Source organism: Charadrius vociferus, unplaced genomic scaffold, assembly GCF_000708025.1.
Source record: "Charadrius vociferus isolate BGI_N301 unplaced genomic scaffold, ASM70802v2 scaffold711, whole genome shotgun sequence".
Lineage (NCBI taxonomy): Eukaryota > Metazoa > Chordata > Aves > Charadriiformes > Charadriidae > Charadrius > Charadrius vociferus.
The window spans coordinates 117969-141944 of NW_009646852.1; the positions used below are offsets into that span (position 1 = coordinate 117969).

The window sequence follows — 23976 nt, forward strand, 5'->3', positions numbered from 1 at the left end:
CCCCCGTTGCCCACAGCATGGACACGGGGGAGACGGACATGGCTGCTCCGTCTGCTGAGCCTTCTCCCTGGATGCTGAGGAGCAGGTTGGGACCTCCCGGCTGAAACCCCCTCCCCAATTCCCATTATGTGATAATGCCCTGGTGTGTGCGTGGGGGCTGCCCCTTGCACTGCCCCAGGTGGGACTTCACACCCTCCCACACATCAGACCCCACGGGCTCAGGGCAGCTTGTGCTGCCGGCCAGCAGGAACCTGCTCACCCAGGCCCCTCGCTTGAAAAATGCGACTATTTATTTTCACAGGGAGCCTGACTCTTTCCGAGGCTGTGATTTTTGGTGTCAAATAATAAATGGGGTGTTTGTGTGCACTGCAGGCATACGGCTGTGCTCCTCATGTCCGGCCGTGATGGAAGGCTGCAGGGGTAGGGGCAGGGAGGGTTTCCCACCGCTGGCATAAGCTGGGGCTGTGCCTGGGTCTAGAGGGCTCTTGCTGGGGTCCCCAGGCGTGCTCTGCCCACAGCCAGCTCTTGGGAGTCCTGACCCAGCCCATTGGTCGATGCAGGACCACTGCTCAGCATCACCAGGGCTGGGTGATGGTCCTCTCTCCAGGCAGCCCTTTGCACCTGTGGCTGGATGGGCGTCAGGTCCTTCCCTGGGAAAAGCCATGCCAAAAGCCTCCTGTCCATGAGGTGCCCTCCGGTGACCCTGCTATGTGTCATCTGTGGGTTTCCAGTTAGTTTATAGGATGCCTAGAGCCCGCATCTCCCTCCCTCTACTGGATATGGTGGCACGGGGACTTTCAGTGTCCACCCCTTGCATGTCCCACACTGCTGCGTGGCACAGATGGGCACGGTGAGAGCTGCATGCACAGATAAGCCAAGGGCAACTTGGTCTGCAGCTGTGGTGGGGTGAATGGAGGTGTTGCTTTGTGCTGCTCCTTGGCACAAGCAGAGGGACCCATCCCACAAGCTGGGTCAGGCGCAGGGGACGTACGTGAGCCGCTTGACTCATTTCCTCCGTTGCAAATTCCAAGCCTCTCTGGAGCGAGCGACGGGGCCGAGCTGGCCAGCTCGCCCTCTGCTATGTGCATCTGCTTTATTGCTTTTTCCATTTGCCTTCAGATCTTCTAATCACTCTTTTTTCCTTCAGGCGTTATCTGAAGCTGCACCGGCCTTACCTCCTGCTATCTCCTCCCAGCACCCGTCCTGACTGCAGAGAGCCCAGTGCTTTCCTATCACCCAGCTGAATCTGTCCCCTGTGGTGGCTCAGCCCCTGCTCCCCCCAGGGATGCCCACCCTTTCTGGTCCTCGGGGCGGGATTTCCCGGCACCCCCTTGGAGATCATTTATTAGCTGTTTTGTCTACACTTGCTCTGCCTTTGCTTTCCCCCACCCTAAACCATCGACCTACCGCGTTGTGACCGTTTTGTGCTTGTCTAGGGGCCATGTGTGGAGGTTTCCATCCCCAAGCCCCAGGCTGTCCCCACCGCACAGTGTTCCCCGCTTCCTCTTCCCTTGCTGTGCCTCGGGGACACCAGCCCGCGCCGGGCTGCTGCTGCCTTCAGCTTCCGCTCGCTGGCTTTGCGGGCAGCGCTCCTTCCCTACTCCCCTCTCTGCTCAGCCTCCAGCTGCAGCCTTTTCCTCTCCGCAGAGCTACCGCTGGAAGGCAGAGAGCTTGGCCCTCCTTGTTCACGTCCTCACCGTGGCCACCTGCATCCAAGCCCAGCCCTGGCAATGAAAATCCACCCCACCCCACCCCCCCCCCAATTACTGCACAGCCTTTGCTAAGGTGTGGGGCTTGCTCTCAGCAGCTCCCCAGTCAGTGCTGCCCCAGGGCAGCATCCCGGTCCCCGGAGCCATGGCTGTGAGTGGGGCCTCGGTCCATCCTCCTCCTCTTGAGCAGCCCTGGGAGGCAGGTGAGAGCAGCGTCAGATGGGACACAGCTAAAGTGCCCCACAGTTTCAGCACAAGGTCCACCATAAGGAAGGTCTCATCGATAGCCGGCCAGCCTCTAGAGAACCGTTGCAGCAGTTCCTCTTCCCCTTTGCCAGACGTTTTTTCCACCACAGGGACTTTCTGCAGCCGAGCCCTTGTCTGGGGGAGGCTCTGCCGCATCTTTACAGTGGTTTGACAAACCACAATCCCTCCAACAGCAGCTCTGCCGCTGCATGCCCAGGGCAGCAGACGCCCACAGGGGCCAGCCTGGTGCTCCCCGTTGCTGGTTTTCCAGCCCAGGAACAAAAAGGCAAGTTGCAGCTCTTGAGAAAAAATTCTCCCTTCCTCAACCTTATCTTGGGCCCAGCCGCAACTCCCCCAAAAAGAAGCCCAAATGGCCTTTGGGGGTTGCTTGTGGCACCAAGCAGCTGCAGAGAGGATGGGAGCAAAGCCCAGGTAGGTCTCCTTGCTCCCAGCAACTTGTGGGCTTGTCTTTGCCGAACTGTGCACTGTCTGGGATGGCCCTTCTGGGATGGCTACCTGCCTGCTGGTGCAGAGTCCTGCCTCCATGGCTTTGTAGTGGTAAGGGGCCAAGCGCCATGCCAGGAATGGGCTGTCCAGGCAGAGCTGGATCTCCGAGCCCAGCACGTATCAGCAGTGAGCCACGCTGGGCAGTACCACGGTGAGTTGAGCTTGGCCACTTTTCACCAGAAGCAGAACGAAACTGCCCTCCTCCTGAAGGTGTGCATCCTCACAACATCTACCACTGCCCCAGCACTGCTTTCAGAACTTTTTATTTTTAAAAGGAGCCTGTGTTCCACACTTAACCCCACTCGGAAGAGGACAAATGCAGGTGAATCCCCCCCATCCCATCCCTCTGCCAGCCCAGCAAGGCAAGAGACGGCTCCTTCACACCACAGCCCCATATGCAGGGGAAAAGCCACAGCCAGGGTCCCTCTCCCGGAGGAAGGGACCAGGCAGTGAGCACGGGAGACAGGCTGGAACCTGGATCTTCCTGCACGACTGCTCTCAAGTTACACTGACTTTGCAAACAGAAGCACAATATGAGCCAGACAACCCTGACAAAGCCCCTTTGTGTGCTAAGGGCAAAGGTAGAGGAGATGGGAACAGAGGGCCTGAGCGTCCTGCAGCATAATCTAAGCTTCCACAAAGGAAAGGGAGAGGCAGGGCCAGCCCCAAGCTCACGCAGGCTGCTGCCAGCTTCTCAGCTCGGAAGAGTTTGGGTACCGTCTGGGATAGAGAGATAAGGGAATTAGGCTGCTCTCTTCAGCTAAGTAGCTGCAATCAGTCACAGCTACAGGGCTGATCCCAGAGGAATTGCAGTGAGACAGCGTGCGGAGTGCTGCAGCTGCCAGTGCGTCTGCTGGGACCTCCAGTACCACAGGGCTGCGCCACACCGGCATTTAGCATCTGACTGAATCCAAAACAGAAGGACTCGATGACCCCGCTGCAAGAAACATGCCCAGTTTCTCACAGGCAGAGAGCTTGGATGTACCACCCAACCCACTGGGCAGGGAATGGAGGGGGAGAAGACCGTGTGTGTCCCTGCCCACCACTCCACCACCACTTGCTAGAGGATCAGGGAAGTTATAAAGGAGCCAAGCAAACCCAAACCAAAGTGCTTTGAGCAGGGAGCAGTTTTGTAGTCCTGTAGTGCAGCCAGCACTGTCATCTGCAAACGCGCCCGGCATTTGCTCCTCCGCTGGGGCACACGCAATTGCACTTGCTAGAAATAACCAGAAAGCCTGCCCTGGCTTCAGACGAGATCCCCCAACCCCAACCACCCAATGGACTCTTTGAGACACTGTCACAGGGATGCTTCAGAAAGGGGCAGGCTTCCGTACTGCCAGGCAGGGCAGGATTTCCTGGGGCGGATGTTGTAGCCTTCCCCTCCTCATGCACCCAAGGCTTGGGATCCCATTGTGCTTCCCCCCACCCCCCGCCCTCACACTGTGTCACCCTGTACCAGCACCGAGGGGGAGGAAGTCCTTGCCACGGGGGGCTGAGGGGCATTGTCGGCCGTTGCTTTTGAGGGGATCTTGTGCTCTCGGGGTGGGGGGGGAGGGGGGAAGGTGGGGCTCTGCAAAGCATCCGAGTACATCTCATCCTGGACGCAGGGACGCTGCACAACCCTTTGCAGCAGTGGCTTCAGCAAGCCTACAGTCAGCTGGTTCCCCTCGCTGGAGAAGGGCACTGGATCCTCCTGGGAGCAAGGGAGGTGCTGCAGGACCATGGTGATCCAGATAAGGGTCCAGCTCCCGGTGCTGGGCAAACTCTGCCAGCAGCATGGTGAATATCTCCTTGTTGAGCAAGGGGCTGAGCTTGGAGAACTTCTCTGCCACCTCCACCACCCGCTGCCACCGCTTCAGGCAGATGAGAAGGTGCAGAGCTTGCAGCACGGCCTTAGGCCTCTTGCTGCAGAGCAGCAGTTCGAGCTCCATCTCATCATCTGCCTCGCTACGCTTGTTCTTCCTGGCCAGTACTCCCAGTGCTCTCTTGTACAGCGGCACCCGGCCTTCTGGGCCCTCCTTGCTGCTGTATGCCCAAGAGATGCTAACGTACTGCTGGGTGAGCTCCACAAAACTGGGCAGCCATTTGGGTTTGTACCTCAGGAAGGAGGCACAGATGAGCTCAAAGAGCGGGACCGCTCCATTCTGACCCACCTCCTCCTGCTGTGGCCCTCCCAGGACCTTCTTCCACACCTCTGGGGTGGCCCTGGCTACCAAGAGGCCATCCCCATTCTGCTGCAGCTGCAGGCAGCTCCTTGTGGCCTTCCAGGCAGCCTTGGGGAAGGAGGCAAAGATGGAGTTCAGGTAGGCCAAGTTGTCCTTGTCCATGTCAGAGTGCAGAACGCGGCTGACCTCCTGCTCCACCAGTTCCTCGCAGCAGCTTTCCACTTCACTCTCTGGGGCACACACCACACAGGTCTTGAGGAGCTCCAAGCTCATGTAGCTCTGCAGCTCCAGGCTCATTGTGCTCAACAGCTTGGCATAAGTGTCCTGGAGGCCTCGGGCTGGCTTCTGCTTCTGGCAGAGGCTGTGCTGCAGGATGGCAGCGAGGGCCACAGGAGCCTGGAACACACCACCTTTCTTCAACTTCTCCACTGTCAGCTTGGAACTGCTGAGGCTCCTCCTTTGGTAGTATCTGCAGGCCTCCTCAAACACCATCTCCACCAGGCATGGCTCCGGTCTGCTGCTGTCTTCAGGTTTGGAAAAGCTAAAGCTGTAGATGCCAGTCTGAGTGAGGAGCTGGATGCTGTCCTCCTCTCCCGGGGACTCCAGGAAATGCACCTCTTTCATGCTCAGGATTTTCTTTTCTATGAGCCTTCCACTGTTCTGGTCGATGAGGTAAAGGACCCCAGCCAGCACGCAGGCCAGGATGCTGCCAAAGGTCTTCAGCTGGACAGGACTTCCTTGGGCCAGGGCCCCCGCCTCCAGGTCAAAGATATGCCTCTGTGTCCCATCTGGCTCCAGCATGTTCACAGCACCCTTTGTGCTCACCAGCAGCAGACCCCCACTGTTGGACACAGCGGAGGTGTGAATGTCCAGAGGTGCCAAACATGAGAGAAGACCCACAGAACCAAGCAGGAGCTTCCTGAAGTCTGACTCATTGCTGGAGCGCAGCACTTTTCTGTGGACAAAGCCTGCAGAGGGGGCTGTGATGGTGAGCTTTGCCTTCTCAGGATGCCAGATGAGGAGGAATTTGGACGTGGTGGCAAAGCTGGCAGTGGCAGGCACCAGGAAGATGTGTTGGGGGGAGGCCAGAACCTGATACTCAGGGCTGTTGTGCAGGACTATCCTTAGGGTGCCCAGCCGCACGCCTTGCTCCCCCACCTCCAGAGCCCGGGTGCAGACACAGAACCTGAAGGCACACTTGCTCATGTCCGAGTGGGCATCCAGGGGAGGCCTCTCCTCACACCACACCAGGCTGGCTCCCTGGCTGCACACGGACACGATTCGTGCCCGGGCACCCTGGCAGAGCTCCAATGTCTGCAGCAGCTGCCAGCCCACGGCCACCACGAAGTGCCAGACCTCAGTCCGGCCATGTTCCCACACAAGGGCCAGTGCCGAGGAGCCTAATGTCACAGGGCTCTGCAGGAAGAGCAGTCCCACAAGAGCTGTCTGGGGCTGCTGCCAGTTCCTCTCCAGGTCGGCTCCACTGATGCCGTGGCGCTGGAAGGCCACTACCTGGGGCAGAGGGGGTGGCAGCCCCTTCTGCAGGACCAAAAGGTGCTGAAACTAGAGAGAGTCATCTAGGACTGCTCCCAGTCCTCAGCTTGCCATCTACCTCAACCGTGGCAAAACTACATCACCTCACAACCAGCTGGCTATAGTTATCTGTACCATGCATTGCTGCCTATCTTTGCATCTCAGAAATTAATCCAGATAGGGCCTTCTGGATCCTGTTTATAATCCTTACTGGTAAAAGTCATATTCCTGCCTTCAGGGTATCTGCTGGAAATTCCCACAGAGACATAACTTAGAAGACCTATTCTAAGGACACCCAAGTACCCTTTAGAACTGTTTTTGAGATTGCTGTATTGTTCCAAATCCCTAGCTAATAGAGGCAATAAAGCACGTTGTAGTGCCTGAAATGAGTTCAGGTCTTATCAGACACAAAGGTTTGCTGTTCATCCGAAGGAAGTGTGTCTCAGCATTCATTCTTGGGAAAACAAGTGATTCTGTGAGCACAGGTGGTGGTTTCCTTAGTAAGTTGTTTCAGTTTCACAGACTTGTTGTGAGGAAGAAACCCTGAGCAAAGGAAGATGGCTAGGGTACAGCCTGATGAGCAAAAGGAATAAAATGGAGCTTTGAGTATAGGTATTTAGAAGGACAGAAGATACTTCAAGCAGTGCGGGAAGTATGATCCATTAGGTGGTCACCATGCAGCTCCAATATCAAAAAATGATTACTTAAAAATCTAAACCAGTGAAACTATTGCTATTCATAATTCTTTTCTATTTTATAAAGAAGCTCAATATTGTTTTGTTCTTTAATGCCAGACTGTTTTTCAGCAGACTACAGTTCTCGTCAAGAAAAGGAAAATAAGAAAGGTCTAATTTTAAGCTCTCACACATCATAAGCCCCATTATATTGTTGTTCTAGAGGGGCCTCAAAATTCCTGATACTTAACCCTTTACACAAACAGTCTTCCTGTCTCCCCCAAGCCGTACCCCCATGCAACACCTGGGCAGAAAACCAAACACATCAGACCAATAGAAGACTGTACTGTATCCTTCCTTCCGCTAACTCAGGGTTTATGATTGCAGAGCTCGTCTCCCCTTCTGTAACTGAAGGACCATGTGAGAGAGAGAAAACGACTGATTCCTGTCAAAGACCAGCACATGGAGAAGCCTCATTGTAGGTACTTTAATGGGTAGGGTTTGTTCTGTTTGTTTGGGATTTTTTCCCAAGGCAGCTTAACTGTGTTATTAAAGGAGAAAAATGCTCTGAGAGTAGATTTGTCAAAAGCCCAATGTTATAGAAATATTATATATTGATAGACATATTGATATATATGTGTTGGGTTTATGATTTTTATTTCCTTATTGTTAAGTTTTATTGTGGTTGAGTAACAGTCAAACTAGTGCACTTTTTCCATAAAATAATACGAGTTTTCTACTTGCCTGGGCCAGTTCTAATTCTCTTCTCAGTGTGGGGGATGTAGAAATTAATCACTGAATGCTTCCAGTTTTAAATGGCACACTGCTGAGATCAAAGTGACTTGAGTTTTTCCTGGTATGCTGGTAGCGGGCTGGGGTTGCCCTTTGGTTCGGCTGCTTGTGGGCCACAGCGTCAGCTGGCTGCTGAAGTGGTTTGGCTGCAAGAAAAGAATGAGCAGGACATACTCTTTTTATCGGTGATCATTCTAATTATCTGGTTTAACCCTCAGTCTTATAGGCACTTGTATCGGCACAGCAAAGGAGAGCGGTAAACAGTGGTAAAGGGAGTAGGAACTCATTACTTTTATTATGCTGAAGGCAGTGGTGGCTTGCTACATAAGCAAGCTTGCAGCCTCAGCTGGAACCCTGTTGCGTATGTCGCCGTAAGAAAGTTTGCTCTTAAGCAGAGACTGCGATCTGAATATATGATGAGAGCCAATTCGGGCTGAGCAGGTGGGTGGAATATGCAAAGCAATAAGATAATTTGGATCATTGCGATACGCGGTGATTGCAGTTCACCAGCTGTTTGAGCTCTAGTAGGAAGTGTGACAAAAATTTTTAAGAGGAATTTCACAGGGGGGGGAAAAGGATGTCAGTTTGCTTTTCCAATAATAATAGCGTAATCCTCTGTCTGTGTCACTTAGGGCACGTTTTGCTGTGTGCAAAGAGACTCTGCAGGCGGGGTATATACAACGCAAAAACATTAAACAGTTATTGGCTAGCATGCACAAAAGAAACAGTGAGGCTTTAATGAGCTGCTAGGCTGGGCATTCATCTGCTCACCACCCCTGCTAACACAACATGCAGCTGCCCAGACATCCCTCAGGAGGGGAAGGGTCAGCCTCTGCTGCTCAAAGTTGCTGAGTTGCTATATTTTGGCTCCCCGTTGTTGTTTTTTTTTTTTTTTAAATTGATTTTTTTTGTTTGTTTGATTGTTGTTTTTTTTTCTGCTTAGGATCTTATACCTTTTTATGTTTGTGTTTTTCCTCCTGGGTGCTTGCGCTACTAATGGTCCATATCTCAAAAATGTTACCTCTCTGCAACTCTACATTTCTTATCTTGGCGTGGCTCTACTGTGCAGCTTTTTAGAACACAGCAGCTTCCTCAGAAGTTGGAGCCAAGGTCATGCAGCTGCGCTGTATTCAGCATAGGTCTTGGATCCACACCGACAGCTGAAGCTCTGGGAAAAGGGCAGGGGAAGGTTACAAGGGAGAGTGTTTTTCTTCAGAAGGAAGACATCTGAAAAGGTCTCTGAATGGCATGAGCTTTTAGGTGGGAGTGTAGAGACAGTGCGGCATATTTCATGGTAAACTAGGTGGGATGGATTCTGAAGGGCTTGAAAAGTGAAAACGCAGAGAGACTGACACGAGAGAGCTGGGCATTGTACCCAGGAACACAGAAAGGAAGCGTGATGAAACGAAAAAATTAATTTGGAAAACCGGTGTGAACAGATGGAGGTGGAAGCATGTGACGCTTATCTAGATGGACTTGACAGGAAGAAGCTTAACTAGTTGGTGGTGTGAAGTTGATGGATTGGGTGTTGTTTTAACTGGACGGATAGAAATGAAAGACAATTATGGATGAAGTGTTAAAAATGTAGCTTGGATGTTATTCTTTTATATCATTGCTAAAGCAGGTGTACTGGGAGGCATTCTGTGGCTGTATCTGCATGAGCAAGCTGCTTCTCCTGTTTTTCAAGGGGGGGGGAAATAGGTCAGTAGTGGTGTGGCTTTAGATTGTACTGCATAGAAGCACATACACTGCTACTGCTCTGAGCAGGATGGAGGGACTTACTAGTGAAAATGCATATGCTGGGAATGTGCTGGAGATTATGGTGCTCGGTACTGCAGAAGAAGAAGTAGGATCTCTGTGGGTTTTTGTCATCAGCACATCCTCAAGTATATTTCTCGTTATATGATGCAGGAAGGCACCTGGAAATTCTGCCAGATTGATCCAAGACTTGTGTGCTGCAAGTGTTACTGTTTCCCTTGTTGGTGGGTTGAGCACCTTACAGTTGTAAAGGAAGGTACAGTCTGGGCAGTTTTCACTCTAGCGGACAATATACAAATAAGGTTGTAAAGAATGGGGGAAATATAAAAGCAGTGTGGACCTACTGGCATGAACCGTAACCACCAGTGCAAGAGTTGCAGAACATAATTGGCAGAACATAAACTGCAAAAGGGCTTCTAGCAGGAATTTGATCATGATGATTGGTAAAGCTTTGACAAAATCTAGCCCAGCGTGTTCCTCCTCTCTCTGTTTTCACTAGTGGTCTGCCAGGCTGCTGCTGGGTGGCCCTGGAGGTTTTACTACTGGAGCTTGAACTGGGTCAAGGCACTATTTGTGCACTGGGATTCATAAACTCTTGTGCTGGGTGCAGATTGTCTATTGCTTCCTGTGATGGATGAGTGCTGGAACATGTGTTTTAACTGCGCGTTGCTCAGGTCCAATATTGACTCTGCAGATTCATCACGTGGATTAAGTGCAAGCTTTTCCGGGACCTTCACTGAAGATTTCAATGTCTGCTTGGCTTATAGCCCATTGCTTTAGAAGCTTTAGGTTAACTTTTAGGCAGGGGTTTATCCCCCTCTGTTGCATGATTGAGATGATTTTTGAACAGCTTTTCTTTAGACTTGAGTGACATACCTGCAGAATACCTCGAAAGGCAAAGTGTGATCGCACTGGGTCCCCAGGGCGTGCAGTTGGTGGTGGGGGCAGTTACTAGCCTTGCAATATTGAAACAAGTGAGTCAAATCTTAGTAGCAGTGGCAAGTCAAGGGATATTGGATTCTAAAAGGAAAAGTATTTCAGTTCTTATTCAGAGTCTTTATAAATATTGATTGAGGTCCAGGGCTTTGGCATTAACAAACTAATATAGATCACATCATTTGCATGGCCTTTTTCAGATAGGGAATAAATGCTTTGCTAAGTAAGTCAATATGTGAAAATACCATTTTATGTCATCTGTTTGTTTTCTTTTTATTTAGCCAAGAACTGTTACAGTGTATTTGAGGGGTCCACACTGAAAAAAAAATAAATAGACATGTTCATGTTTGGTTGTACGTGGGGGTTGGGTGTATGCATCTGTAATCTTGAAAACTTTCAGGTTTGTTAACCTAGGCAATTAAATGCAAAACAGTACTTGATGGGCTGCATGCAAGATTACAGAAGTTACAAGCCTTGGATCCTGACGTCATTATAGTGTAGCTGTGCATTAGTGTTATGTTCTGTACAGTAGTGTTTTTGCTATTATAAGACGATCTATAGAATAATAAGTCTGTACAGGAGCTGAGAGGCATCGTGGAGCAGCCACGGTTTTCAATGTGCACAAGTCTGAGTAAACCTTAGACTCAAAATGTCAGGTTCATTTTCCCTGTGGATATTCTAATGAAAAGCTAACAGAGATGTGTTCATCTGAATGTCACATGTTTGGTTGGAATCTCTGCTATGAGTTCTGGAATGAAGTGGAAAGGAGGTGGATGTGCTCATCCCTTTCTTCCCGACTGGATCAGCTGACCCCGGGGTTGATGATAGATAAAGCAAGAGTCTGCCTGAACTTCTGTCTGCCATGGCTTTTATCTTCCTGCCTTTGAGCTGCCAAGACTCGTGCTCTGTCGAGGTTTCTTTTAGTTCCAGATGAAGCATCTTGGATCTTCTGCTGCATAGCAAAGTACTCGCTGTTCTAAAAATCCACATGCGTGTGCTGCTCTTGGCCCTGAGGGGTAGTTCTCCTGTGCAGTCAGTGACTACAGGCAAGATTCACTTAGCAGCATGTGTTAATGGCACCGACCTATTGACAGAATAAATTATCCATTTGAACCTAAAATGTGGAAGATGCACTGATGCTTTTTAAATGTGATGCGTTTAAAGGATAATTGTTAACTTTATTCATTGTCGTAGTTTTCCTAAGCTGTCACCACGTCCTGATAATTTGACACCTCTACAACTTATTTATAAATGTTTTGTGCCTTTAACTGTTGTTTTCTGCAGCTGCCTAGAAGGTCCCCATTAGCAAACTGCAGTTTCCTGTTTCTGTCTTTATGACATCTAGAAAATGTAATTGCATAAAGTGAAAAGAAAAAGCCATTTGTACATCATAGGTCATGAAACAAGCACAGCCTAATGAAGCGTTGGCATGAAAGGCGACTTTTACTTTTCTCCCCTTGCTCCTCCATACGCTCATTTGTAGAATAACAAATTATAAACAAGAACATTATTTAATCCTTGCCCCTAGCAGTCTTCTTTGTGTGTGCTCTGTGCAGCTTTGGTTGAGAGAATATGAATCCCAAATCCCATTTTGACAGAGACTAGAATTTTCACATGATCATGCGATCTCTGATGCTCGCCCCACATCAAGCCACATTTGTGTCTTGTGGGATTTAGATTTTTCTGTCTTTCTGGAAATGTAGGAAAAGTGCTAAAACGCAGCTTTCGAAGTTCAGGGACTAAGCAGAGCGTATTGATCCCCTCCCATTCACGTATACATTTGATGTGAGAACGCTGACCTAGAAGCACTGAGAGTTGGTTTATTAGTTTTGACGTTGGGATTCATTAGCCGTAATTCAATTAGAAGCACACTGATGGATGTGTTTGTGTGCTGGGGCTGGCGGCTGCTTTAGGTTCAGAAACTTACAATTCTAGTTGGGAAATTGTTTTGTGCAATCTTGGTTAAGATTTGTATTGCTAGGCTAAAAGTGACATCGTTCTTGATTTGGTTTTTAATAGATTTCTCTCTGTTTCCAATTATGTTTCTAATTAGAATAATGTCTTATTTCCCATGACAGTTTAAAAATAATGCAAAGTCTGTAAAAGAGAAGCTATCAAGATGATTGAATAATGTTTTCTTTTTCATTTGTTAGACTGAAACCTTTTTCCATTTTAATTGGATATATAGACCTACTAGGCTACAGGAATAATTTACAGGAGGTTGAGAGGCAGTAGTTGCTGAGCTTGGGCCTGTTTCCATTCTCACCCCAGCACGCACATCAGCCCTTAACCAGCAGGCTGTGCAAATTCCCTTCCTAGTGGGAAGAGAGAAGACCTCTCCCCCTTTTTATATAAATCTCAGCTTATCAGGTGTGAGATCTGCTGCTCTCTGTCCTACCCTCTGCTTCCCCACCCAGGCAAGTCTCCTGCCTTTCACACCTGGGGCAGGGTCTTCTGCAGCAGCAGTGTTTCTCCAGCCTCAAAGATGTTTTCCTGCTGTTTGGAACTGAGATTTATGGCTCAAGGGATGGATGTCTGAATAACCTCCTCTGGGAGCCTGAGAGCCCTACTTGAGAACATAGTTGTAGTCTAAGACAATCAAAAGCTGTCTGCGGTGGAAAGAATGCAGAAGAGATCTGGAACTGGCATTCAGTAGTTGCTGGAACCTGTTCTTTGAGGGAAAGACAGATGCGAACGTACTGTGGTTGTGGAAGGGGTTCAGGCAGCCTGAGGTGGAGGCTAAATCCAAAGCTGTGTCTGTGGCTGCCAGCTCAGAAAGCTCTGGGGTCTGAGATGCTGACTGCGGTGAACTTACCTCTCTGTGCATAATTTACCATGGCTGAGTGCAGCTGCCACAAGAGCCTGCCCATGTGTTTCTGGAGCGTGACTTAAGTCAAGCCTCTGCCTGAGGTATGCTGCTGCTGTGTGCGTAATTACCTTTGGAGGTATGGGAGAAAGGTTGGGAGCTTAGGGATGAGAGAGAAGGGATGGCATTCCCTTTCGACAAAGTACCTCTGACAGTGCTGTTGCGATAGAGGAGGTTAGAAGAGTGCTAAAGCTGTGATTCTTGCCAGAAAAATCTGTGATTGCAGATAAATACGTATTTGCAAGGTCAGAGTGGTGATGTGCTTTGTAGCATCAGACATGAGGTTGAGAATACATGGCAAGTCATGCGTTCTGACTCTCAGCCCCTGCAATGGGTTGACTGTCACAGAAGGTTCAGGACTACAGCTACGGCTGTTACTTTTTGTAACAGTTCATTTTGTAATAATGATACTTTCTTTTTTTTCTTAATAGGATAACCAGTAAGCATGAGGCACCAATTAATTATAGTAAAACCTGTTTGTGTTTCTAGAAAATTTGCTGTCAAATAGATCAGGAAATTCATGTGCTTTAAAAAAAAAAAAAAAAAAAATCCCTGCAAAGTTGCTCCCCTTTGTTCTTCCATCCTCCTCCCAAAACTGAACCACATGTGATGCTTTTCAGACTGGGGTTCTTTTCTGGCTTGATTTGCAGAGCAGCTGGCACAGCTGAGGGATGCCAAGGTGCAGAGGTAGGGATGAGCGAGGGTGGCAGGAGTGCTTTGGGGAGGCTTCGCAGCCAAATGTTTCCTAGTGTTGGATGTCGCCTCAGAGTGCAAAAGCGGAATTTGAAGTGCTTCGGAAGGCAGCTAATTAAACAGATAAGACTTTTTCAAACATTTTCAGGTGCTTTTTGTCACAAGATGTCCTTGAGGCTTGACCAGCATCAAAAAGGACTGAGTATCCATTTGATAACAAGTATCACAGTTCATGCAATGAGATTAAAAAATGCATACTTTTCTAGATGTAAACTGCATTGGTCTGGATTATGAGACAGTTTCTAGCAGGGAAGAATTAAGAAAAATTATCCATAAGAAGCTTATTCTCTACATGGCTGTGCCTGGACTTTTTCATCTTTCTTTGAAATGGGATATTGGACTAGATAGGACCTTTGATCTGATTTCTTATCTGGTATAGTTATTAAAACCCCTACTTTCAGCTTGTGAGAGACTATTAGTATTTCAGTGCAGTGAAAAAGTCTTTCATGGTTGAGGCAGGCCAGATATGCCTTGAAGAAAAGTTCAAGTTCCCTTTGCCTTTTCTGTCTCTTCTTACCTTCAGGGTATACAGCATGGCCCAAACAGAGAAGAAAGGTGGGCTGCTCCGGAAATCTTCAGCCTCCAAGAAGCCGTTGAAGGAGAAAGTTGTGTTGATGTATGATGAGATTTTCACGGTAAGGACTCGAGCATATCTTCTTTCTGAAGTGTTGAGTTAAAACACATGGTATGCTCTGCATGGTGGATCCTTTTCCTGAGGTAAGGACTGCACAGTGTAGGCACGCGCTTCAGGCTCTCCTACTGTCATGCAGGGCTCTGTACTCTGCTCTCTTTCTTAATGTCACAGTGTCCCGTTGTCTACCAGGACCATTTGTGATCTATGGGAAGTCACAGCTTTTCAAGTATTTCTTAAAAAATAATCCAGAAAATATACAGAGGTGTCCCAACTGAGAGCTGCTTCTGTTTGTCCTTCAGTTTCTGGGAATCTGTGTAGACAGAATTCTATACTCTGAGACCACTTGGTCATCCAGTGTGATGATGCTGACTCTGAGCTACTCAGGATAATTTTTTTTTTTGTTTAAATTCTGCCTGATTGATTTTTTTATTGTTTGCTCTCATGGCCGTTCCTTTTCCTTTCAGACAGAGGACCCCAGTAAATGCAACCCTAGGTTTTGGGAGGAGCTGTTTCTCATGAAGGTAACAGGAGTTAAACATCCTCTGACTTACTGCTGCTGTTCTGCCTATGAAGTGGCAGACTGCCAGTGCAAGGACTTGCTTTTCGAAGGTGTCAGTGGTTGTATAATATGCGTGAACTACTTCTTAACCTGACAGGTCAACTTGGAATATCTAGAAGGCAAGCTGGAGGCGCTGGATGGGGAAGAGTTAATGAAGATAAAAGATAACATCAACTGCTTGTTCCAGCACTGCATACAGGCACTGGGTGAGGAGCACCCAATCAGAGTGGTCAATGCACTACAGGTACCACATGAGAATGTTCTCTTCTGCTTCTGATGAGGCAATATGTTTGCCGCTGGTATCAAACATCTTGTGCTCATTTCTTTAGTTCGGAGGAGAAATGGTGTCTACAAAGCAGTTGCTACTTATTTTCTGTGGAGGTTACAAACATTTATAGTCTCTTTAGTCTTTGAAGAACAATAGTTTGTTTCAGAATTCAAGAGGATCTGGTGATGCAGGATGAAGCGGATGGCAATGGAGGGACAAGAGGGGCTTGTTCACACTGCAGGCTGTCAGTTTGGAGGCTCCAGAGGATTCTGTGTAGCTTTGTCTCCTACTTTCTTCTGTTCTCCTCCATTTCAGCCTCCTTTTTGAATTTCCATGTGGGTCAAAAATGAAATAAAGCTCTGGAGAAGTTAGTGTGAAATTTGTACAGGAGATTGTCCCTGCTGGACACTTTCTGATTGGAAACTGTGAAGAATTGTCACCCAGAATTAATAAACGCTTTCCTGCAGCTTGTTCCTTATGAAAGCTGTGTTATCCCATGTCTTCTGCAGGAAACTGCCCTTTTCAGTCTTGATATTTGATGTTATTAGTTCACAGGCTGATTCTTACAGTTTGGTGAATGCATTTGTCCCAGCTTCTCTCAGTTGTAGGAATACAGTATACGAATTTCATGTTGGAGAAGTCACCTGTAAGACATTGGACAGGCAGTAAGATGGGAAAAGTTGATGTAAACCTGAGAAGTTTTACCCCTCTGATGACACACAATCTGCTAATCAGGTCTGCTGATTCCTTGAGCTCTGCTTGTCTCCAGCTTTACATCTTCTGAAACTAGTTACTTCTCACAGGTGAATTTAAGCTGAATTCTGAAACAGCAGTGGTTATCGTCCTGCTCATTCCCCTCTTCACAGACCTGAAAGGTGCCTGGTGATGAAAGTCACCGCAGACATTTCCCTCTGTTGGGGCAAATGAGACATTTGCTGTCCATAAATTTTCCAGAGTGTCTGCTGGAAGCATAGTGTGCAGTGATCTCCAAGAACTCGGTATGAATCAGTAATCCAGTGCCTGCAACAAGAAATGTGAAGAAGGTTGTGTTTAGTGGGAAGGTTCTTAGAGCCCCTGAGGTAGTTAGGGAAAACTTAAGCTGTCTAATAGCCTTGGAGATATTTTTTCCTCTTTTTTTTTTTTTTCCCTTTTTGACAAAGAGACAGTTTATTGGTCAGACTTAGTATAGCAGTGTGGTAACGAAACAGAAATTTGTGCTCTCCATAGTAAAAGCATCTGCTGTATGGGCAGGCATAATGTGATAAATTGTGTTGTATGGATGTGTATTTGGCACGCTTGAAATGAGAAGTTAATCTGGAGAGCGCTAAGGTGTGTCTGTCCATGTACTGGACACTGGTTCTGCCTTGCAGTTTCCTGGTCAATATTTTTGGCTTTAAAGCCACACGGGTTGACATCCTGTCTGGTACAAACTGTATCTGTACAGAAGAAGCAGAAAGATTGCCTTTCTTCAGAGTGCTATAAAATGAAGGGTTGAACAAACAGGAAAAATATGGACAAATACATTCTCTATTTTTTTGAGTTCTCAGCATCCAAGATCCTTCTTAGAAACAACAGAGGTGGAGGAGAGGTCAGACAAAATGTATGGCTTCCAGGCTGGTGGTGTTTGTTTAAATATCTGTGCTTTGCCATTGCTAGGAGAGGGGTTTAGGGTGGGTTTTGCTATTGAGTTGTACGCGTTGCCTTACACCTTACCTCTGATTTTTCCCCTTGCAGACTTTGTGTGCGTTGATTCGGGGTGTCCATCAGAAGAACAAATCCACTTCTGGGTTCGACATCATCAACATGCTTGTGGGTTTTGATAAGGCAGAGCTATGTATGAAGGTGAGGCCCTGGCAATGTAGAGAAACAGTCTGCACAGGAGCCATGTCACAGGGGCAGTGTCTTGCAAAGAAAACAGAAGATTATATTTGTGGAGCTCAGAATTACTTTGTGAATAAAATCTATTGTTATATGTATACAAAAAATCTCTCATACATTTAGAAAAAACTCTTGGAAGATGATCATGATGTTATGCCTGATGTCTCAGTTATTGATTCTGGAATAACATGATTGTGGCTCAGTTATTGATTCTGGAATAACATGGCGTTATATTGGTGCTCTTGTATCTGAATGTCCCAAAAAGCTTTTTATAACAAACATTACAAATAATTTTAAATATTCCTTTTTAATAATGTGTTGTTCTTCTTTAGAATCTGATGGAGAGCTTGGACTCGCTTCTCTGTGCAGAGGGTTCTGAAAGCCTCAAAAGCTTGTGTCTGAAGCTACTTCTCTGCTTGGTGACGGTAAGTAAATACCAGCTCTATAATAATTTAAAGGCTTATATGGGCCACATCTTGAGGGATGGAACTGTCTCAAAACTTGAGCAGAATGCTGCAGTGTGAAGCCTGAGAGGGGAAAAAATTGTGAATGGGAACAAGGGTCAGCCCAGAATATGCATCATTGCTGTAACCATGATGGTGATACAGCCTAGCAGACCGGTTTTGCCTCATGAGATAGGTGCCAACTGGAGCAAAAGGAGGGCGATGCAGGAGGAAGTGTCAATTGGATTCACATTTTTTTTAGGGGAAAAAGATATTTAAGAAGTCTCAGATAGATGGAAAGGGAGCAGAGGAGAGAGGCGTTGAGGGAAGACAGGAAGCATGGAGTAGACAAGACTGGTGAGGATGTGAAGAATGAGGACTTTGGAACAAATGGCCACTCGGCATCTCTTGGAGATGGTCAACTGCAAACTATATTGGCTGTGATAAGAGATAAATGAGTGTTGGGGAGGTCTTCACTGCCCTGTTTGTGATGGAAAAGTCCTCAGTGGAGCATATGGGCCCCGCTTTTTCACACTCTGCCTCCAGTGTAGCAGTCTGCTTCAGCTTCTGATAGCTGTTGTCGTGCAGCTGTGTAAAATATCAATCTGTAGAGGAAAGGGGGAGCTCTTAGTATGTGTGCAATGCTTCTTGTCAGAGAGAGGGGTGGGAGGCAGGACAGATTTCTTTTACTTCATGTCTAGCTCTACTGCTAGTCACACTTTGGCTTGCTGACTAAGTGTGAGATTCTGGATAAATGTGTCCATCTGGTAGTAGAACTCCTCTGTTCCCAGTGTGTGCCAGAGGCAGCTACAGCTTCGGCTCAGATTTCAAAATTTGTGTTTGTACTCAGGTGACAGATAACATTAGCCAGAACACCATCCTGGAGTATGTGATGATTAACAGCATATTTGAAGCTATTTTGCAGGTAAGGGTTCTTCCTTCTACTGCCGGCACTCTTCTTCCATATTGAGAGCTTTCAGTCATATATTTGCTTTTCAGCTTTTTCAGTGCAGCGTATCTGACTGGCACTGTGTGTTGATTCCATTCATAGCTCAGTCATAGATTATTTTTTTTTTAATGCTCTCTCCTCCTTACTCTAGTCTGCTGTTTTTAGTCACTACTGAGTATTTCAAGTATTTTCACTTGAGACATTTGTGCATAGATAGAAGCTGAACAGATTTCTGGGCTAATTTCACAGAGAATTCTTGTATCAGAGGAAATTTTTTTTCAAAAGGCAGTCTGGGTATATTGAGGTTTTCTTCTGCTCCTTGATAAATTATACTTTTTAGAAGTAGAACTGGGCTTGGAGAAACCCAGAAAACTTGCACAGATAATGTTGGTGATACACTGAGATACTGTCCGGTGCTGTTGAGAGATAGATTTGCCCTTTTTGCCCAGAAAACACATGTTCATCCTCTCTGTGATAAATAAGCTTCTCTGTGTGCAGGACTTCTTGGAAGCACTGACACTCCCTCAACCTTAAATGTCCTCTTTCAGTCAGGACATAATTTGCTCTTACGCATACGTTTCATGGCCACGCGCTGTCTGAGAGTCACTGCCAGCTTCCCGAAGCAGGCCCAAACAGAACAGTGTGATTATTTATTCCAGATCCTGTCCAGCCCACTTAGTCGCAGGGAACATGGCTATGATGCTGTTGTCCTTCTTGCCTTGCTGGTCAACTACAGAAAGTACGAGGTAGGTATTCTTTTGGATAACAGAAGCATCCCTTCTCTCTGCTTAATTTATTTACGCTGACCTCTGGATTATTAAGGCAGCCTCCAGTACAGTTTTTAGCAGTACACACTAACATTTATCAGGGTATCAGCACGGAGCTGCAGAAGTTTTGCAAGGCAGTCATATTATGTGAACTGTATCTGTCTCTGACATATGTATAATCAGATGTGTATGATATTCATACAGATTGTTTCGTGCAAGCATGAAAGAAACTACGTAGGGGATTTGCGTTTCCTTCATGAAAGTATTCCAGGGAAGGTCCTTTTGAAAGAGTTACTGTTGTGCCGAACTTGCATGTTTGCCTCTGTGTGTGTGACTGTGCGGTTATACATAATCTCCAAAGTAAAATGAGCTATCAGTCATCTTGGCCTTCAAACTGAATTAGTGATTCAGAACCTGACTAGTAGACTGAAAGAGCACAGATCCCCAGAAGAGATGGTGAAGCTGTGACCAAAGAATGAACTGAAACATCACAGCTATTATTTCCAGAAGTCTGCCTCTGTCTCTTTGACTGATTCCTCTCTGAGAAACTTTATTCATCTTCCTTTTTCTAAACTGGTTGCGCTACTTCATGCTGTATTTCCATTTTTTTTTTCCTTTTAATTCATCACCCTGAAAACGAAACATTTTAAATGTCAAAACAACACCTAGTGTTGGCTTTACTTTACATGAGGCATGATGCTTTAATGAGCAATCTTATTTTTATTATTATTCAATTAGGAATATCTTAATGTACTTAGATTGGCAAAAAATGGGAAAGTGCTGGAATCCCCCTTCCTCAGCAGAATTACTGGGAGGAGGCAGGCTCCAAAACCTACTTGGTTTAATAACAAATCTTGTTTTGAATTATGAATAGATGTAGAGAAGAGGCGAAGACAGGAGCTACAGTCAGTGTCAAAGTAATCCCTGTTAATTTCTCATTCCTGTGAATGTTGTCAGAATCGTGACTTACAGATTCTATTTGGCAATCTGTGCTGTGGTGACATAGCACAGGAACATGGAGTTTGATTTCAGTGTATGGCCATGAGGGAATACTGTTAGGAATGGTACGGGTAGGGTTACTGGTGAGGGCAGGCTCAAAAGACCAGAGGTCTCATTGCAACGTTCAGATCAAAGGGTGGAAAGTTGCGTAGTCCCATCCCTGAGCTACGGATCCCTGTGTGCTGTAGTTTATGTCCTTAGTAAGGTAGACTGCTGTGAGTACGTAAGACTTGTCCTCTGCTTTTTGCAGTAGCTTTCTGTAGAGTATTGAGTTGGGATTGAGTGCTTTGGAAAACATTGTCCTAGATGTCTTCAAACTGGGCACCCAAAAGAAATTGTGCTGATGTTTAAAAAGTACAGTCCAACCTGAGGCAGGCGTGTAGCAAGGGGAATTTCAGCTTGAGTAGTTCATCTGGCCAGGGTGAAAGCAACTTGAAGAAAGGTTTTATGTGACAGCTGCCTGACACTGCCCTTTGTAAGTAGCGCTGCAAGCAAACCCTGTAGTAATGCAGTCATAATCTTTGTCCTTAAGTAGCGTTGCTGCTTTCATTAGCTAGTCTTTGGCCCTTAGAGTCAGTTTGGCGGTTGCCTGGTTGTCAGTGTATTGTAGCATACTTTCATGCCTCAAATCCTTTGGAGTTCTCTTTTTACTTAACTGTGCTGCAGTTGATAGTATCTCTTTTGTTCTGAACTTCGTTGGGTGCTAAATTGTGTTTCCAGCTGCTTAAGAAAATCTAATTAGGCTGGAAATTCATTAGTTGACGATAATTTTGTCTGTCTTTAATGTGAATACCAGTGTGTTTTGCATCAGGATGTTCCTTCATATATTTGGGATGTGAACTTTGTAGTCTCCTCTCGAATTCCCTGGGGAATATCTGTCCATGTTTTCATTTCCAGTGGAGCTGAGATCTTGGTTTGCTCATTACCTTCTGTTCTAGGAGTAAAAATGATTTACATGTCTTTACATGGAACCTTTAAAGGGATGTCCCTGATCTGAAACCTAATAATTTTCAAAAGTTGTTCCAAGTATATACTTATTCATGTCTTCAGCTATATTTTATGTTTTTTTAATCCTAGTCCTGATTTCAGTGAAAATATTTTTACCTGGATACTATGTCAGAGAAATATATAACAGTAACTAAATAATTGACTATATCAGGAAAATGGTGAAGCTAAGTGTGCACAAAAGGCTGCCAAACAGAGAAGATGCTGCGAGGAAGAGTATTTGATCACTTGCTCAGCGTTTTAAGGGATGGCTGCTAGAATAGCAAGCTAAAACATAAAATCAGGTAGTGACTTTTAAATAGTTAGATTCCTTGATAACACCTAGGTGGAAATGTCTTTGCCTCACATTCAACCTGCTAGAATTGCATATTGGGTCTTTTGCTAGGGAGAGCTGAAAGAAATTTGTAAAAATATGGGGTTTTCCCTTCATGCGCTTGTCTGGCAGCCTATAGTGTATCCGACAGCCCTTCGTGTCCGGTTACGTGCACTTCTCTCTCCTTGATGTAGTCAGCTACAGGTGCTGAAGAGACACTTACAACACTGAAGAGTCAGGTCTCGCATGACTCAAATGATTTTAAATGAATCTCTTTAACAAGAAGAGTAATTATTCAAGCTCCAGTTCCCTGCAAGATGGCCTGCCAGCAGAGGAGATGGCCTCATCAGAGCTGGCAGCAAAGCTGCTGAATCATCCCTAATGAGTGTTCAGGGAAAAGTCTTGCGAGGGATAATCGAGTGGACTCTGCCCTTCGTTTGTGTTACAGATGTGAAGATAAGTTAAGCACCTAACTAGGGATTATATGTGGTTAGCTTGTTTTTTTTTTTTTCTGCTTTCTTTTCCTATCAAAAAAAATTGTTTCCCGTAGGTTTTAGTTGGAGATGGAGGTACATTTGGGGGCATGGAGGAGATCTCAGTCCTTCTGCCAGACCTGTGTGCTTCTTCGGATAATACTCACTTTGTATGGCATTTAATCTGGGGATTGCTTTAAAAATGACCTGGTAATGATCTCCCTGCAGCGTCCACACTCATTTCTATGAGATTGTTGGCATCTAATGGTGGGTGGTTCATGGAGGACATCTCGAGTATTCCCAGGTTCCAGGAGTTTGTGTCTGTACCTCAACACCAACAAGAAGACCTTAATGCTGTAGTGTTTGCTATCTGATGGCAGTGATAGGAAAAGACCTGTGTTCTCTGATGAGCTGAGAATCATATTTTTGAGTTCTTTGTGGAGGCAGAAGCTATTTTTAGGTTTGTGTAACCACTTTATTGACGCACTTTGAAGTTTTCAAAATGCTTATCAACCGCTTTTCAAGGCTGTGGCGTGTTTCTGCATGTTGTGGAGTGGCAGGTGTAACTTAGACTTTTAAAACTTCTGCTGTGCTTCCCAGTGAGAGGGGAACTGAACTCTGAAACAGCAGGATGAGAACAGGGAAGCAGGCAGGGTTGGGCTTAGGGGTGCTTGTGCAACTTGCAGGTTGCTGACATTCGACATAGATGTGCAAACTAATGCTCACAGGCAATAACTGGAACTGTTGGCTCTCAAGGAGGGGCAGGAGCAAACTGCACTCCCTGCGAGCAGCACAGGAAGTATTGTCATCACACTGGTACAGACTTGCACACCGAAAGGCGCTAGAAACCGCCTTGTCCCATACAGAGTAACACAGTGTGTGGATTACGCTGGTTAGTCATCTGCCTGCTGCTTAAGGAGTTAGGGAAGCCTAGAGGAGGCATGGAATGTGTCAGGGGAATGGAATACTTCAGACAGGAATTATTAACAGACCTCTGCAGATATAGAAATGACAATTGAAAAGATAGAGGGGCAGAGATCTGTAGCAAGCTAGGCCGGCTTCGTGACTGTATCACCCAGGCACTGATGACATCTTGCTGCCAAGAGGCGGGAGACATGGAGCACACATCTTGGAAAGTCAAGGGCAACGGGAGCCTGAAGGGTTGTTCATAGGCTGCAGATGACAACAAACCCACTCCCCCTCCCTTTCTGTGATGGGACTAGGTCTCGGGGCAGCCTGGTGGCATTGGTCACTGTAGTACCTCCCAGTTCGCTTGTTCCCCACATAGTATCAAGTTCCCCGCATCTGGGAATTTGGATAACACTGCAGCCTCTAATCCAGCATAGCCCTGCTGCCCATTGCCTGGAAGAGCCCCATCACTTTTATTGATCACGGGTCACAGGCTGGCCTCCCTTCTGCCTGTGAGCTGTGGGGTCAAGAGTTTCTCCTTGTTGTGTAAGGAGAGCAAGAGAATGACTGAAATGATCAAAACCAAGATATATTTGCAAGGATTGATTTCAATCTATTTTTAATTACAAATTTGTGAAGCTTGCTTCTGCTTTACTGACACTGACTAAACTTAATTTCTGAAGGGGAGCGTGGTTGTACAGAGAGGACGATATATTGTGACTCAAAAGGAGCCTCTACTCCAGCCTCAAGGAAATATCTTTGCCTGCTTCGCGCACAGATGGGTTCTGTGTGAGTCTTCTGTCTTTTTCCGAGACAGCAGACAGGGCTGCGTGCTGCTGG

The 23976-nt window shown here is 46.7% G+C and overlaps 2 protein-coding genes across 2 annotated transcripts in view; one reads left to right on the forward strand and one right to left on the reverse strand.

The window, feature by feature from the left end:
* Window positions 1-3897: 3897 nt before the first annotated feature.
* On the reverse strand, window positions 3898-14474 carry HPS6 (Hermansky-Pudlak syndrome 6). Its single transcript, XM_009894251.1, is given in 3 exon segments — window positions 3898-4188; window positions 4190-6139; window positions 14457-14474. Coding segments are annotated over 3 exon segments (2259 nt in total).
* The window catches only part of LOC104294617 (chromosome unknown open reading frame, human C10orf76), a 118938-nt gene continuing 109428 nt past the window's right edge, over window positions 14467-23976 (forward strand). The window contains exons 1-7 of the mRNA XM_009894239.1: window positions 14467-14574; window positions 15038-15094; window positions 15230-15376; window positions 17135-17242; window positions 17611-17703; window positions 18572-18646; window positions 19330-19416. Of these exons, the coding sequence (XP_009892541.1) occupies window positions 14473-14574; window positions 15038-15094; window positions 15230-15376; window positions 17135-17242; window positions 17611-17703; window positions 18572-18646; window positions 19330-19416 (669 nt within the window). The 5' untranslated portion in view covers window positions 14467-14472. The remainder of the gene's footprint in view (window positions 14575-15037; window positions 15095-15229; window positions 15377-17134; window positions 17243-17610; window positions 17704-18571; window positions 18647-19329; window positions 19417-23976) is intronic.